The sequence below is a fragment of the Heliangelus exortis genome, chromosome 1 (assembly GCF_036169615.1).
Source record: "Heliangelus exortis chromosome 1, bHelExo1.hap1, whole genome shotgun sequence".
NCBI classification, from domain to species: Eukaryota; Metazoa; Chordata; class Aves; order Apodiformes; family Trochilidae; genus Heliangelus; species Heliangelus exortis.
The window spans coordinates 92,172,548-92,191,050 of record NC_092422.1 but is presented as its reverse complement, the minus strand read 5'-3'; the positions used below and the strand labels follow the sequence as shown (position 1 = coordinate 92,191,050).

The following is an 18,503-nucleotide window of genomic DNA, read 5'->3' as shown; positions in this document are numbered from 1 at the left end:
GTTAAAGGTTTCTTTCTTTTCTTCCCTTCCTTCTTTCAAACTAATACTTGTGATCTCTTGGCAAGAGGAAGAAAATATCTGTATGAGAGAAACACCAACCAACCCCAGTTAAGGCAGCAGTTCACTTCTTAAGAAAAGCTACTTCAGCAGCTAGATATTCTTCTAGTTTGCAACATGAGGACGCATAAAAGCTACTTATTATCCAGTCACTAATGAAAGGAAGCAAAATAAATGGGAAGGGCAGCCAAAACTTTTTTTAACACCTATTTTTTTCCTGTTAACTGTGTCTCCCTCAGGGAGCTATGAAGAATTGGATGGATGCCACGCATAAACTTTGCCTTTGTTTGCCCAAGTCTCAACTCCCATTAAAAAAAGAATTCTCTAGTGGCCACAGTGCAAATAAAGCTGTAAAAGGAGAGCTGATACAGTATTATCACACTCCTATGCAGACAAACTATAGCTACAGTACTCTGGAGATTAGCTGCTCCATTGGTTTCAGCAGGCACTCTACCAGTAGAGCCTGGGAGTGTCAGCACTGACAAATATTTTGCTGCCCAAAGCCACACACAGAAGGACATACACTGCATAGCTCTCTGCTACAGAAGTCTCTCTAAAGAATATGCCCTGTGAAAGGCATGAAACTGGCTGAGGATTTATCCCCAGTGTGTAAGTAAAACACTGCAGGCTGCTAGCCCAGAGAGTACTAAAACTTCCAGTTCTCTGCAAGGGGTCTATGAAAAAAAGTCCTTCAGGAGGGACAACAGTCTTGAAAGAGGAAAACTGAAGCCTTCACTCCAAACCTCTTTCTCTTCCAACACTTGCATGTTTTCACTCCTGTGCTACAGCAACACATGCATTTGTGTGGCCACAGTAACTAACTGCTTGTAAAAAATTCCATGGTAAAATAACTTGGCAAAAGTAAAATCTCTCAAAAAAATATTTTTCAGCCGTATCAATTTCCCTATCTGTTTTATCATGTGGCTGGAAAATAAGCCTATTAGCATAAAAGGGTCAAGGCCAGGAGGGTTAAGTTTAACAAAGGGAATTGAAGAGTCCTGCACAGGAAGAGAAACCACCTCCCATGCCAGTACACAGTGGGGGCCACCCAGAAGGAAAGCAGGTGGGTGGAAAAGGACTTGGGAGTCCTAGTGGACACCAAGCTGAACATGAGCCAGCAATGTGCCCTTGCTGCAGAGAAAGCTACTGGAACCCTGGGCTGCATTAGGCAAAGCACTGTCAGCAGGTGAAGGTAGGTGATCCTTCCCTTTATTCAGCACTGCTGAGGCCACACCTTGAGTGTCATGCTCAGCTCTGGGCTCCCTGTACCAGACTGACACGGACACACTGGAAAGAGCCCAGTGAAGGGGCACAAAGGTGACAAGACTGGAGCACCTCTCCTGTGAGGAAAGGCTGGGAAAGCTGGGGCTGTTCAGCCAGGAAAAGGCTCTGGGGGATCCCATCATTGTACGTAAATACCTGAAGGAAGGTGCAAAGAAGACAGAGCCAGGCTCTTTCCATGGTGATCAGAGAGGTCCAGAGGCAGCGGGCACAAAGTGAAACACAGGTTCTCCCTGAACATCAGAGAACACTTTTCACTGTGAGGGTGTCAGAGCACAAGTTGCCCAGAGATGTTGCTGGGAGTTGGCATCCCTGGAGATACTCAAAAGCCACCTGGACATGGTCCAGGGCAACCGGGTTTAGGCAGGGAGAGGCTGGACAACAACAAACCCCCTCCAGAGGTCCCTTCCAACCTCAACCATTTTGTGATTCTGTGGCAGCAGAAAGGCAAACTGCTTAACCTCTCAGTAGCAATGGCAGACTGCTTGTCAAACTGCTTTTAGGCAACTCCGACTCTGGTCAGAATAAAATTTCTCAAAGAATTGAATAAAGCAAAGATGAATTATAAACGTGCAAGTGACATCTGGACTCTCTTTGAAGTTAACTACTTCATATGGGATGATGATTTCATAACACCTATTCACACACATGTAAGAAGGGATAACTCCATTTGCTTTGCCTACCATGCTGCTCAGCAACTTCTGCTGTTTCAGTCATTGCCTTTGCAGTGGAGATATCATTTTCCTTTTTCTCCTCTTGGCCATCGTGGTGTTCCCTCCCTTGCTTCAGAAGAGACTGCCAGACAGCCACTAGACTGTTCATGTCTGGTAAAAGCTGGAAGCAAAAGAGTAAATTGCAACTGCTCTCCTTTGTGAGACAAAGCTACTGTTATAAAAATATTCACAATCAAGATGAGGATTTGCTGCTCTCCATAAAGGTTGGAACCGATCTTGTGTGCAATCGGAAAAAAAACTGAAATCAAGCAGTGTTCTTTTACTTCAGCAGAACTTCAATATTGGAAAGAACACTTCATTGAAAAATTTTCATGTATAACATTTACATTTGGTTCTTCATGGTATATTTTCAACCCAAGTGCTACATTGTCTAGTAACTTCTAACTCTGAATGAAATCCGCTGGCTACAATTTACTTGAACCAGGAGGAGAATTTGCTTCTGTGCCTCCTCTTGGAACTCATTTGCAGAACAGTAGCTTCCAATGTTACACATTTGTCTAGCCAAAAAAAAAAAAAATATTTGCATTTCCATCAACCAGCTTTGTCAGGAAATGTAGTTTACCTTTACACCAGTTATTAACCCCTTTTAACCCACATCCTTCCACTCCTGCTGCTCAAAGATACCACCTCCTGGCTCCCAGGCCACAAGCACTTGGGGAGGAAGTGCAGAGGAGCAGTTATATGCTGCAAAATTACTCATGTTACACCTCAATTCTCTTTTTATTTTCTACCTTGCTGATGGCTTCTCTGTACAGCTGTACGAATTCCTGCATCGTTGTCAGTGTGTAGATTTCTGACTTCTGCCAAGTCTCTTCTTTCAAACAGTACTCAATATTCTTCAAGGCTCTTCTCAGAACCATTGATACAAGTGACAGTATGCTGTGCTTCACTGCTGTGCTGGGTAACTAAAAGAAGGAAGATGGATTAATGGTATTTCACTGCTTCCTCTTATGCTTTGCACATAATCTGTACTCTGAATATGTTTTATGGACTAATAATTTCCTAAATCTTGGCTTGCAGGAAAGAATCTGTAGTTTTCAGATTCCCAGCCTAAACTACTAGTGAGAACTGGCAGAGGTGCTGCTCTTGAAAGGTTCTTGAAAGCAGTATAAATTAGTTTTAATTCATTTTTCAGTGCTTCCCCAAGCCAGCTTCATGCTGGGACATTCAAAATAAAACACGTGTAATTAACCAAGTTAAGAAACTCTTCAGATGATCACACATTTAAACAGTATTAACTAGGACAGGAAAATCCACTGAAATATTACATATAGATTGCTCTTACATTTAGTCCTTGGGTGAACATAATTTTATTGCACACTGCAGGGATTGTCGTTACCATCACCATAGAAAGCAACCTGGGAAGAGGAATAAACTCTGAAGTCTTAAAAGAATTTGAAATCTCTGGTTGAGCCTCATAGATCTGAAACAAAAATAACAATTAAATCAACACAGACATAGTCCTGGAGATAACAGCTTTTTCTGGGGAACATTTTATTGAAGGGCTTTGATTTGTCAAAAGTAAAGAAAGCACTAAATATCAATTTTTATGCAGAAATGTTACAGAGCAGCCCCCACACTCCTATTCAACTAAATGCAACATCTGTATGCAACCTGCACCACTGCTAAGGGCCACTCCTTTTCAACAGATTACAGATTCTACTTGCCCATTTTAAGCTGAGAGTGAGAGGAAGACTAAAAAAGTACAAAGGGTTTTTCTAGCTGAGCTTCAATGCTGCATCTCAAAACACATACAACCACTGTGATGTTTCCCTCTGCTTCTCATGCCCATTTCTTCTTTTCTTGCTTAGTTAAATGTTTATACAGCCTCCTGCTCTGAGCACAGTTTTTTACCAAATGACCTTCCAACTCACTTTATATCTATACTTCTTACAGGAGCTGTGGATCTGAGCCATGGCTCATTCTCCTCAGCACCCAGAGAAAACAGGATGCTATCCCCCCCTCCATTTACCAGCTTTGATATTTAACAGCATCCTGCTGCTTCTCTCCTAACACATCTACAATAGTTGATGGCATTATTTCAGAACTATTAGAGTCCTTCCTGTTTAGCTCACTTAAACATCAGTCACCCCATTGCCGGACTGGTTTGTTTTTAAAATAACTCTTTATGAAACATTGTGCCTGTGTGCTTTTTAGTGATTTTAATAAAGTCTAAAGTACTGTGCTTTTACAGCTGTGAACACATCTTCAGACATGTGGGTTTCCTCTAATACAGAACAGCTGCTTCTGAAACAAACCCCAAAACACTCATTTCCTGATCCTCAGTTTAGTTTCTCTGAAATTAATGAAATCTTGTTCTGTCACTAGGAAGATCTCAGCTAAGATCATCAATTTGGAGTTAGTTTATATGTAAGGGGGGCACACCACAGGATAGACAGACTCTGTACTATGTAGTATCCAAATTGTAATAAATTTTACAAAGGAATGGTATTACAACATCTACCTGTAATAAAAGCAACCAAAAGCAGGCTTACCAATGTATTACCAAGTTCTTTGCTTGTTAACTTTTCTGTAGGTCAGGAATCTTTGGCTTTACCATCTTTTCTGTTACAATTTTGCATAATTATGCACTGTGTTTAACAAAAACTACTTCAATTCTTAGAGAAAAGATGAGGATTGGGGTTACATATGCCTTTGGAAAGGTGGTGTGCATCATTCATCCTCTCACCTTTTTAAGTAACTTCATATTGTCCATCCAAGCTGACTTCAATCTAGGAACAAAGGAATACTGGGTCTCCTTTAAGTATCTATTCAATAAATCTGGGCATACTTTAAGAATATTCACCACGAGATCAGCAACCATTTCATCTTCTGTTGCAGTTTTTAAACCAAGCAGAAAGCGCAGAAGAACCACATTTCCTCCCCTATTGAAGAAAAAAGAATATTTAAAAAAAATAGAATTCTTATTTCAATACTTTACATGTGATGCTAACTCAGCAACTCCTGTAACTGTTGCTGGGATAAGAAGTAAGACTGATGGCAAAATTTTTCAGTTTATATTCAGAAAAGTATGGACTGAATTTACTTCCAGGCTGTCTGCCTAGAAAAGAGTAATCACTTTTAATTAAACCCACAATTTTTCACAAATATTCTAACCAAACCTCACAAAGCTAAGAATTTAGAATTAAAACTTTAATATTAAACTTGGAAGTATTTTCTGTGGTCTTGCACTTCTCTTTTTTTAAGTTTACTTCAGTATGTCCCTGAACAAACTGAGAATACCACAGATACATAATAGCTAAAATTTTGCTCAAAGCAAGAAAAAACCTGCTCTAGCACCACTTAGTATTAGTATCCTCTATTATAATCTAGTGCCTTCTTTGCCCATACACTCACCCTATGAGAATCCCTCCATGGAATTACAAGAGTCTCAATTATTTTCTCTATTAAATGCAATCCTAGTGCCCATGTATTTTAACTAGTTAGCAAATGGAAACAGAAGGAAAAATAGGTGTTTCCAGATTAGGTGCTGCAGGCCAAATTCTGGCACTACTGAAATCAATGTAGACAATTTTCCAAAATCTGGGATAAACCACACTTGGTTCTACAAAATGTAAATCAGACATTTTACTACCATCTGGTTTACACTGCGACTCTAATGCTTGATTGTCACCTCAAAAAAATCTATGGTTCAAAATCTCACCTTACAACAAGACACTTTTTATCTAATTATTCATGGGTATGGGTCAGAGAAACACAACCACTGCCTAACTCCCTCTGAACAGAGCAGAGCACCCTAGTACTTAAAGGTATAAGGAGATCCAATAGTTCTATCTTGGGAAGTTAAAAACAAAATAAAAAACCCCAACATATTTACTTCTTCTGCCACAGAAGAATGAGAAATGAAAGCAGAATTCAGTGACATTACTGGCAAAGGCCTAGAAGGGCAGACAAGATAATTAGTGAGGTCTCTCTTGTTCCTAGCACAAAGTACACATCCAATCTCAGCTGCCTGGTGACTTACTTGCCAGAAGTTCCAAGACTTGGATCATAGAAGGTTATTCCATGTTTCAGAGAGCAGCAGAGGTCCATTAAGAAATCATGAACAAGTTCCCGTACCATCATCTTTCCCACCTCTTCAGAACCTCGAGTTGCCTAAAAAACCCCAAAACATTAGAAAAGGCATATGATTTTTGGCCCTAGAGAAAAAATCCTACATCAATTTCACTCTTATCTAAATTTTATGAAGGTGCTTTTATACAGAAATGCAGAAATATAGCTTGGCTTTAGTTTGTTGGGGTTTTTTTTTTTTCAGATTAACAAGACAAATTTCAGTGTCTGTAATAAACATATTAAATACTACAATGTTTTTTGCTTCAAGGAATGCAAACCTACAAAATGTAGGAACATATTTACTATGTGCAGGCCCTCACTGACTTCAGACTTTCTTCTCAGAAGTCAGACAAAAAAAGATAAAGAAAAGTCAAGCTAAAGAAAAGTATAGTGATACAGAACTCACACAAATTGCACAAGAACATCCTGGGACTTTGAAGTCAAGGATCTAATGTTTAATTTCAAATACCTATATGTCAACCTTACAGGCTACATTCACTATTAGGAAGTTTAGAAAGACCAAAAAAAGCACTGAAGCCTTCAGCAGAAAGCACATGAAACGTGTATGTGTGTTTTTTGGGCCAGTCTGGCAGAAGATGGAACAATTTTAATAGAGGGCAAGACAGACAGCTAACAACACACTGAATATGACAGCACTTCAGGGAAAGGAGGTGGGGCATCAATGCAATTACAGTCAGCCTACAACTATGGAAGAAATAACCAAACATCCATGTCATGCAAGAAGGAAAAAAAAAGTGAACCCAGATTCCATTAAGCTTTTCCATACAGCACAGCTCAAGATCCCTATGAACTGGAAGTCTCTTGGCAATTGTGGTTGGGAAATCACAAACCATGCGACTCACAACAACTGCAAGGAATTTTAAGAATTCAAAAATTATTCAAAACTGAAATGCATGCTTATGCATAGGATCACAGATTGCCACTGCTCCAAGCAGACACCCACTAAGTAACAGATCTTCTCCAGAAGGTGTCTGCAATACATCAGGATTGGAATGGCACAGGCATGAACAACCAGTAGAGGGAATAAAAGAAAGCTGTTGTTCAGTGTTACAAGTTTTGAAGAAGAGTGGCTGGGCTTCTAAAGATCAAGGGTTAATCAACACAAAGGTGAAAAGTCTGCAGAAGAAACATAGTGGGCACATAGAAGTCTTTCTACTGCTTTGCACTGGGCGTACAGTCAGGACTTAGATATTTCCACAGTGAAAGGGAGGAAAAAAAGAGATCCCAAGATTAAGAAAAGTAAAAAAGCGAAAACGCAACTTATTTATACGGAGAAGATGACAAAATGTCTGTAGTACTAACACACACCCACCAGATGTGGTCCTGATCTTTGCCTCACCTATGACTTTAGGAATGTGATTTCACAGACCAGCAGACTCAGTAACAACTCAGCCCTTAGAAACCCGGGAAACCTCTCAGAACAGTACAAATTGGAAAGGCTGGCAAACATTTTGGGACTTTATCTCTCACATCAGATGAGTGTGTAGGATGGGAATGAAGCATGTGGTAAGAACATTGCTCCTGATATATTCCTCAATAGAGATAAATATGTGTCTAGGCAATGGAACACAGCACTTGCACCCAGAAGCCCCATTAGCCCCTGGTCAACAGTTCTGCACTGCAGTTCTGGCAGTCAGGGAGGGGAAACAAACCCTCCTCCTTGAGTGCTAAAAAGTAGCAGCCTCCTTGAGTGCTAAAAAGTAGCAGAAAGTCAGGATTTCTTTTTAAGCAGCCTCAGCAGATCCCTCTTCTGGAGCTCATCAAAATTGGAGTAACTAGGAGTTATTTCAAAACCTGTGGCCTGCAAGATGCAGAATGGGGGATGGAGGTGGGGGTAGGATGCAAAGGCAGGAAGGATAAGCACCAAGGTTTACAAAGAAATAAATTTTACCAGACCTTTGAATCCCCAGGGTTGACATCAGTAATCCCATTCCATCGGTAAAGTGAAGCAATGTGAATCAACACCTCTGCAGTAAAAAAGCGCACTTTCTGGGTTTTGGTTACATTTTTATTTTGAACCACCTGGAAAAAATAACAAAAAACAAAACAAGTTTTCTATTTATTGCAAGTTACCAAAAAATACTGTCAAATAAGCAACACACTTCATTCTTCCAGTACATACACAACTCAGTCTCTTCACTATGGCAGAGAAAAGGTTCTGCCTGTCGTCTTAACACTTCTTTCACACCCTCCTGATCCCATCTTGATATGGTTAAAGCCATAGAACTCTACACCAACTTCTGCAAACACTGCACATTGTGAACAGGGTAGACTTTCAAGTTCAACTAAAGAGCACAGAATGCATTTGGAGTAGCACAGCTCCTGACTATGGTCATGGAAAACTGCCAGTAGAGATGGTAGAACCTGCAGCAAATAAAGTTTAAATGAAAGGGAAAACACAATGGAGCAAGTTCTTCAGAAGTTCTCCTACTGCTTTATCCAGTCTTCATGGTTTTTTAATTCTCATTTTCCTTGCTAAACTGAAGGACTCATACCAGGTTACATTTCACCAATAACATAACAGTACATGAGGTATGATTCTCACATGGGAAATGCTTCACTTAGAAAATAAAGTTTCAAGGAGGTTTATCTTATGTTTAAGTGCTAGGTTTTTTCTTCTTCCTTCTTCCAAGGTTATTGCAACAGAAAAATGAAAGAATATTTTTGGCTTTAAATTCTAAGTTGTGAAAAGCCCAAGTCTGGAGCAGGTTCCTTTGGTTACACTCAATATTTGAATTTTTTTCTTTTTTTTCCCTCAGTTGGTCTTACAAAAACTGTGCACGTGAAACATGGTACACCACTGTGCAACATTGCTAGAGTAATCCAAAACAGGGATTCAAAAACACTGGAACTAAAAACCTTTTAAAACATTTTTACAGAAATAAATCTCCAGTGCAGTTACTGTACCCACATCAGCAATAAGCAAGTGTATCACAGTGAAACTGGCACTGCCATGCTCAGAATCTACAGAAGAGAGCACAGGAAAGGCAGTCCTCTCAGCAGTTCCTCCTTTCTAGTTTTCTGTCTCTACCCTGCTGTATCACAAGATTATTTCTGACTGCTGCAGAAGAATCAGAAGAAAAAACTTCAAAGAGAAGGTGACTTCTACTTCTCCAACAGTACTTTCTAGGTTACAGGTGGAATGCACCCTCTTTCATTCACAAAAACTTCCCTGATTTTGGGAAGAGAGTTCTATGGTAAGACTTCCCTTTTCCTCTACCCCACCAAGAAATACCAATCTATCCCCTGCAGTAGAAACCTTGTCATCCTAACCATAACCAAGTCCAAAGACCAGCTAACCAGGACCAAAGGATGTGGCCTCAGCTGAGCCCTGTTGTGACTGGCTGAGGAACAGCTACCACACACCCTTCAACTGCAACCAGACTGATCCTTTAAACACATTTCATGCCAAAATCCCCACTCTCCAGGACAGAAGATCATGCATCCCCACCCAGGTTCAGAGCTAACAAACCTAGTCAAACCTAGCAGATTCAGATTGTTTCATGGGTTGTAATTGAACCAGGGCTGAGGAATCTGTTGGACATCACACACTGAAGAATGAGCTGAAATTTGCATCCAAGTACAAGCTATGCAATTACTTCCTTTACAAGAGGGCACTGGAAAAGCCTGAAAAGCTTCAGTCCTCAAACAGTAATGGCCAAGCTATCAATCTTCAACAAACGTTATCATTAATGGACACACTCTCAACAGCACAGTGTCAACATCTTCAAGAGCCGTGCATTTTGAGAGAAATTACTGGAAAGCTTTTCCAGCAGCAAAGAAAATAGAAAATGAGAGACCATGCAGTTTCAAGGGCATATCATACCTTACTTCTGAGTGTGGAAATTAGAAGATTGACAGTAGAAACTTTGTCTTCCTTTATTTCAGTGCGAAAAATATCTGGAATGAAATCTAAAAAGACATTTCAAGTGTTAAATGAAAATGTGAAAGCTCTTTTCATACTAAAATGCTTTAGGGACTTCATTTTCCTTCAATGTCATATTATTTACTTCGCTGTTATATTTACGAATGAAAAGGCTGCAATCAGAGTTCAGAAAGATACGGACTCTGTGACTAAAGTGATGAACAAGTAATGCTGCCAAATTCACTCTCACTGTAACTAGTTAACTTTCCAACTTGGTTATTGAGACTTTTTGCAACAGCACATCAACTTCAAATGTATTTTGGGCCCCAATGTGCTATGCAATATTTAAATTTAAGTAAGTGTCTATACTTTCTATTGAACAACTCATAATTGCTTCACTGAGTGGTTTCTGAATTGTTTGGAGGTTACATATTCAACCACAAGCATCTTCTGGTTCACCTGCACATCTCAAAGTTAGAGCACTTCACTTTACAGAGAACTTCAGTATCTTACAGAGGAATGAAAGCCAGCTGTGCTGATTGACTCTAGGTGTGCACTGTCTGTTCTGAAAGAACTGAACAACTGCAAGCAACTAAAAGAAATCAACAGCCCCCCAGAGCAGCATGAAGGATAGAGGTAAATAACTACAGCCTGTTTTCGCTACCTCACCATAGAAGAAATTAATTGCTGCCAGCTAATGACTTGTTTCTAGACCCCTTCTGAATTCTTTCCTAGCCTTAATAAGAGTCACAACTCACAACTTGAGATAAATCAGCAGTAGATTTCAAACTACTGAAGTTCTACATTATCTTCAGCACATCAGGGATCAACTATTAATCAAGCATACGTAAGATTCAACTTTCCAGATCCTTTTCTTTCTCAGTTCAGTTTGACTCCCTTCTCTAAGAGACATAGGTGTAACACACCTCTGGACTACACTCCCATGTAATGCCTCCATAAAGGATGCAAAGGATACTACATTTTTCTCCTGAATCAGTGACAAAAAGTGGTCTAATCGAGAACACAACAGTTGTCCTACAGGAAGATAGAAAGGATACTAAAGTATGGACATTTTTTATGCAATACATTTTTTTTAATGCAATATATCCATTATTATTGTGTTATTAGCTAAGGCAGAGGCCATGAAATGTTTTTCTGCTTATTGAATCTATGGCCTCAAAGTTATACTACATGTACCTTTTTCACATGTGTCATGAAGGCCTTCCTATTTGTGCAGAGTTTTTGCAGAGAACATGCATTATTCTCAAGCCGAAGGGGCATTCACTAGAATACTGATGCATTTAAAACTTTTTAGGTAATAAGATTAAAAATATGGATTTGGTATCCTATTAGCTTGTATGTGTTATCAGTTATAAAAGACTGCCTTAAAAAAAAAAAAAAAAGTAATTGTGAAGTACCTTTTAATTCCAGCACCTGTATCAAGATTCCATTGTCACCAGCAATTAAAAAGGAGAGAGCAAACTGAATATAAGCCAAACGGACATCAGGTCTCCCCTAAAAAAAGATAAAAGGCACCATCAGCATACAGACTGTACATAACTGCAAAATCAAGACTACAACAATTGATTATCGTTATAAGTACTACAAGCAGGTAAAGTAAATTACTACTATAAACATCTTGCATACAACTATACACATATTTATATGCAATACATCCACAGTATATTACTTTGAAAAATTTTCTGCATTAAGCAGATCACAATTTGTTAAAGTTTAAATCAATAAGGAAGGTGTCCTAGTTCACATACTGTCAATAGTCAATAAATGAGATAGGCCATAAATGAAGAAAAGAAGAAAACATTAACAGTAGTTTCATGAAAAACCCTTATACACATCACTGAACATCCTCACTTCTGCACTGTTTGTTACACTGGTGAATTCACAAAACTACTCAATGACAGTAGTGCCATTGCAATCTATTACTAAACAGTATTCCAGAGCAGTGATAATCTTGAGGGCTTCTGCTACTTGTTACTATTTTTGAGTTGTGGTGCATTACACAAATCCATCAGCTATCACAGCTGCTCTTGCAGATACCTGAGTACTGCAACTAAAAGTGGCTAAAAAAAAAACCCAAAACACTCTTAAAAAAGGGGCTAATACATTATAAAACAGGCACAATGGAAGTAATGAAAGTTGTTGGAGTTAGATAATCTTTAAGGTCACATCCAGTCCAAACCATTCTGTGATCATAGGATATGCATATGATTTTTAAGTTTTTGAACCTTACTGTGCAAAATTTAGTTGCATGTAAGAATGTCTGAAAGACAACTGATCAAAACATAAGGCAAAAGTGACTCATGAAAGAGTTGAAAGAAGTAAGAGAAAGAAACGAAATTGTGCTGTAAGCTTTGGGCCTGATATTTTTAAATTAAAATTTCACCTCTGATAGCCAGTTGTGACATAGTAACTTCATTGAAAGCTAAGCAAGAGTAAAATTTTCAAATTGTTTCTGGAAGCTTGTTTCCTTGTACCTTAATTGCATATCTAATAAATGTGTGGTTAAAAAACTACTAAGGTGTAGAGGTACTCCTGCAGAAAACTTCTGCAATGAGGTCAAATGCCATGAAATACGACATTCCTAAAACTGATTATAAGTAAAGCTATCAAGTAGAAGGCAAACAAACAAACATACACCTTTCTCTCTGAAACTGCCTTTTACAGTCCATTTGTCATCACAGATGGCACAAATGTACACGTTTATTCTGCAAGGCATCTTTGAAAACTAGGAACAACCTACCAGTGTTGAAAATGGATTTATTATACACTCATATTTGGAATGAAATATAAATATTCTTGTTCTGAAACACTGGTTTAGATAAACCCTTATCATTTTTAGCAAAAAGAGAGGAAATGAGAAAGTTCTTTCTGGAAAAAGAGGACTGACTTTTTCTACTCACTCACTTACCCTCCTCAAGGATTTCTGCCAAGAGATTGTTGTTTAGTTCTCCAGGTTCTATTTTTAAATGCAATTACTCTGACTGTTCTTGTAACTGGGCAAATTCCCCCCTCAATTTCTACAACTCTAGAACCTGCATTTATTTCAGTGGGACTAAACTGCAATCCACACACTGGAAAAAAAGACTGAGCTCTTCCCAACCACATCATTGAATTGTTTTCACAAGTTTACCATCACTCTCACTCCATTTTTGACATTAAAAGTGTAGCCCACAGAAACCACATTTCGACACAACTTTTTAGAAACAGACACTTGGATGTTTTGCAGTAAATTCTACAAAGCAGTGTAAAAGCAAGGTTGTCCTGAGGAGCTCTGCACCCTGACAAGATGAGAAAGACCAGCATGGGACTGAAAAGAAAGCAAGTTGTACTTTAAGGGTACAGGCCAGCTCTCCCACTGTCGAAGATACTCAGAAACATCCCCTGGGGATTTCCTATTTAAGTAGATGATTGGTTCTGCTGCCAATTAGAAACAATCAAGAAACATTTCAGCCTGACAAAGGATAGGAAAGGAAGAGGTAGGTTCTTGCAGATGAAAATACAGCAAGGAGACTTTGGCAACAGCCTAGTTTCTTAATACTTGGCAGAAGAAAACTGATGGAGCCATGGCATAGCATTTCACGGCACACAGCAGCTTAGTTTACCTTCTTACATCTTTTTTTCAATAATCCAGGCAGAAACTTATTATTGAAATCAAAATGGCTATAGACATCCCTTGCTGAATCTGGCCCCTGAGCCACCATTGCTGACAACAGGGTAAGGCACCCTCGGCTCACCCTAAAACAAAAGACAGAGCAAAAACTGCAGGTTATTTCCAGGACTGACATTTGCATGAGAAAACTGAAGGCAAGTTAAAACAAAAACATTATTTTTCATAGTGATAATGGCAACTGGGAAGGAAGGGAAAGGAAAAGAGAAGAAAGAGAATGCCTATTTATACTCTTCCCAAAAATTAAGTTGTAATGACAGGCTGGATATTCACTTTATTCCTTTTATGCTACGTTATAAAGGGTCAAAAATTAACAACTCCTAAATTCACAGGAGTTTGCCGTTTATTTCAATGGGAACATGACAGGGCCCCTGGGTACAAGTCTGCAGACCTCCATCATCTGAACACCCACTAGCCATTAGGGGTTTTGGAATCTGTCCATGTTTCATTCATGGACACAATCTGTAAGAAAGCCATATGATTAAAGCAGAGATCCCATCTAGATGTATCACCACAATAAAATCCCTTTGCACATCAGAAGTAGCTCAGAAAAAGCAGAGTGTATGCCTTCAGAATACCATCAGAGATCTGCAGCCTCCTCCCTGCAGGTTCTAGGATTTCCCCAAAAGCTGTAATCTTGAACTGCTTAATAAGAAGTGCAGCTCTTGCATAGTTTCAAAATCTATTTTACAGTATACCTATGAAGTGCTAAGTCTTGGACAACAGACCAAAGCCAGAGTTGACCTACGGATGAATTCTGGGGTTTCTTTACTAATAACCTTTGTACCAGTGGGTATTGTGCTGGGTTACAACAATATCTATGCAGATGCCAGCAACTAACCACCCAAAATATTACTCATACTGACTTGCTGTCTGGATAAAGCATACCAACCATGCCCTGGGCTCTGGCCAAGTCCTGGTCTTGGCTGGTTGGGGGGTAAACCACCAGATGTATCTGCATAGCAAAGTCATGCTCTGAGTGCATTGTTCTGTATTATTCTTACTGCATGCTTTCTGTTTTATGTTATTATTTGGTTATTGACAGAAAAACATGTCTACTCTTTTCGCTCTGGTGTCCAAGTTTAACTGATATCCTCAATAGGCAAAACAACCTATACACTCACATTTGGGCTTCTATGTACAACTAAAATGCTTGACACGCTAAGATCAACTGAGGGTGCAAGCAGCAGGGCTGTGTTTGTGAACAAGAAAGCAGCAAATGTTTTTCTAATTCTGACCTGTCCAAAGACCAAAAGACAAGTCACTGGCCTTGGACAAGTCACTTGCAGTCTCTATTTTTTTGTCTCCCTTCCTCTTCCTCCCAGGTTTGTATTAAAAAATTTCTCTGGCACTTGGAACTTCTCTGATTCTGCCTGCAGAGCATGAGAAAATTTTGTTTAGACTGGACTAGACAACACGACTGCTTAAGTCAGCCAAAATGGCCTTAGATTTAAGAGATTGGACACGTTAGAGAGGATAAGCAATCTGAAAGAAAGTAATTATTATAAACATGGAAGTCTGACTACAAAACATATAGAGAAGTAGAACACTCGAGAACAGCTCTTTTTTGCCATTAAAAGACAGACTGCTCACCCTCTGTGAATTACAGGAAAGCCTCTGTTCATGCAGTACATTTCAATCCACAAACCAAGTAAGAGGACAAGATACCATCCACTTTACCATTCTCTAGGACAGAGCTGATGAAAACTGCAACCTCCGAAAGCAACACGTATCATTAGACTATATTATATAATAGTTTCCACTTTGAAAAGACTTCCACTTAAAATTATTTTATGAAATGTGGAAGAGTATGATTAAATAAATCCACATTATTAGCACTAAGTCAAGGTAAACTGTGCAACACATTGTACAGATGTTCAAGGCTCTGACAGCCCCCTGGGATCAATTCAGACCAATTGACAGAGATTCACTGCAACAGCAAAGACTCACCTGTGATTTTCAGAATACAAAGCAGCATAGACCAATCTTATGTAGGAATGAATCAACTTTTTCACTATGTTCATTCCCACAACTGAAAAATGGGAGAGGTCACTGGCTGTCCTCAATAAAATGGCCTCCAGAGCTTGAAAGATTAATAGCATCTGTAAGATACAGAAATATGTTAATATCTGCCAGAATCAGGTATGGCTTGAAATTATCAGCTGAGCAAACAGTAGCACCATTTAAAAAGAGTATCCTCGCCATAAAGGAAATCTTTGACTTATGAAGTTGAAGTTAACTCCTGAATCCTCTCCCAAATTAATGTTTCCTCTTCTAAAGGATTACTTCAGAGAGTACAAATTTCCACAGAAACCCCTATATGGATACTACATGAAAGTCTAGGCAACCACAGGAGGTTAGCCAACTCTATTATTTTTTTTTCCAGTCAGCCAACATTCTGACTGAAGGCCTGGGCAAATAAACTTAATGTAAAGAAGGGTCCCTCCTCACACATGAACTGATACCTACATGCCTGAGTCATTTGTGTAAGCACAACAGCTTCTGAGGATGCAAAGGCAGACTGCAGTGCAGATCTCAGCACAGGCTGATGGATCTTGAAGGCCCTTTTCCAGCTGGAGGCCAAGGCCTGGAGCTAACGAACCAGTGCTCTAAGAGACAACTGCTAGGAAGTGCACAATGAAACACGGTGGAGAAAACCATTTGACCTGCTTCAGTCTTGCAATTAACTCCTCTACATGAGCCCACGGTCTACATAGCACTGGAAATATATTCATTACAAGTATTAGCCTCTATTAGCAAAAGACCTTTAAAGAAAGCATGTCACTGAACATGACAGATGTTGTCATTACACTTGCAAAAATTACAACCTAATGCTAAGACCAACAAGTAGACATAAAAAAGAACACTACTCAATTTTACATTGTAAGTGGATTTAAGCTAATAATGCTGCCACAGTATGCACAGTGAAAAAGACTTTGTGCCTCTTTAGTTCAGTCTGACATGGGAAAATTGTGTCCAGCTCAGATGAGGTCAACTTTACCAGTAGCTTCCTAGAAATACTGATGTATCAGGGGGATTTCTAATTATCTCAAACCAACTACTTTCACTGGACTGTCTTTTTATCTGCCTACCTGCTTCTGTTGACCCCCTTAGTTTTTAAATGGTCTTTTGATAACATTTAAAGAACCTTCACAGCTTGATTTTGGCAGAACTAATTGTTATATGCATCATTAAATCCAAGAACATCTTTACACTGAAAAGGGCTTTTCCCACTTGATCAGTGACAAATTCTCTGAGTTAGTTATGTGGTGAAGCATTTCTCCAGCATTCTCTCCCTGTTGGGAATCACACTGACAGTCATTAAACTATTACACCCCAGGCCAACTTACTTGATTCTCAGGCTTCCTTTCTCCGTCCAGAAGTTTGAATATTTCAGCACACTCCATGGAAATTTTCACATACCCTTCCACAACATCATATATTTCAGGTGACGGCAGCGACTTAGCAACCGAGACGAAGGTCTCCAGACCTGCAAGGCGAGAGTTTTACCGGGGAGCCAAGGCCTGGCGGGGAGAAACGCTACCAGACACCCCCTCACTCAGTCCCTCCCTTTGGGCCCGGACAGCACCTCCAAGGCGGGCGGGCGGTCCGGCCCTGGCCCTACGGCACCAACACGTGCCCACGGGACAGTGACAGCAATTATCCTCATCATCCCCACGGTCATCATCCCCACGGTCATCATCCCCACGACATCGCTCCGGGCTCCTTGGGATGCCGCTCCAGCGCCTCCGGACCACGCCTTTACCTCACGACCGCACCGCCATGCACAGCTGACCGACCTCCCTCCCTCCCTCCCTCCCTCCCTTCCTCCCTTCCTCCCTTCCTCCCTCCCTCCGGCCCGGCCCACTCCCTCACCCTTCTCGGCGGTGGCGGGGTCCCGCAGCAGAGACTTGAAGCGGGTGCCATTGAACTCCTCTTCTTCTACACCGCGGGCTCGCTTGGCTGCCGGCGGGTCGGACACGGTCACGCCGCAGCGCTTCACCGCCATAGCTCCGCCGCCGCCCCGGAAGCGGCTGCTGCCGCGCCCCGGCAGGAAGAGGCAATGGGCTCCTCCCCGCCCTGGTTCTGCTGACAGCCCTGGCGGGACCGTGCGCTTGGTCCCGGAGGGCAGGAGGGTGGAGCGGGGGGTCCGCGCCTCTCCCGCCGTGAGGAGCCGACGCCCGGCTGCAGCGAAAGTGGCCCCGCCGCTCGCTGCGTGTTGGGTCCCTCAGTTTAGGAAGGATATCGAGGTCCTGGAGCAGGTCCAAAGAAGGGCAACCAGGCTGGTGAAGGGACTCGAGCACAGATCCTATGAGGAGAGGCTGAGGGAGCTGGGGCTGTTCAGCCTGGAGAAGAAGAGGCTCAGGGTAGACCTCATCACTCTCTACAACTCCCTGAAAGGAGGGGGTAGGTGGGGGTTGGTCTCTTTTCCCAGGCAACCCTCAGCAAGACAAGAGGGCACGGTCTCAAGTTGTGCCGGGGGAGGTTTAGGTTGGACATTAGAAAGAACTTCTTTACAGAGAGGGTGATCAAGCATTGGAATGGGCTGCCCCGGGAAGTGGTGGATTCTCCGTCCCTGGGGATATTTAAAAAGAGACTGGATGTGGCACTCAGTGCCATGGTCTCGTAACTGCAGCGGGAGTGGATCAAGGGTTGGACTTGATGATCTCTGAGGTCCCTTCCAACCCAGCCAATTCTATGATTCTATGATTCAGCCGACAGTCCCTGTACACAGGCGGCCTTTCCAGCCCTGATCTCTCTCTCTCTGAGGTTTCCCGGCCTT

General features: G+C 40.9%; 1 protein-coding gene across 1 annotated transcript in view; it reads right to left on the bottom strand.

Moving 5' to 3' along the window:
• Positions 1-17,751, bottom strand: part of URB1 (URB1 ribosome biogenesis homolog) — a 56,626-nt gene extending 38,875 nt beyond the window's left edge. Inside the window, 12 exon segments of the mRNA XM_071754531.1 lie at positions 2,022-2,172; positions 2,804-2,977; positions 3,358-3,495; positions 4,762-4,957; positions 6,058-6,188; positions 8,064-8,189; positions 9,994-10,079; positions 11,451-11,547; positions 13,656-13,788; positions 15,671-15,822; positions 17,071-17,210; positions 17,597-17,751. Of these exon segments, the coding sequence (XP_071610632.1) occupies positions 2,022-2,172; positions 2,804-2,977; positions 3,358-3,495; positions 4,762-4,957; positions 6,058-6,188; positions 8,064-8,189; positions 9,994-10,079; positions 11,451-11,547; positions 13,656-13,788; positions 15,671-15,822; positions 17,071-17,210; positions 17,597-17,729 (1,657 nt within the window). The 5' untranslated portion in view covers positions 17,730-17,751.
• Between the last annotated feature and the right edge of the window lie 752 nt (positions 17,752-18,503).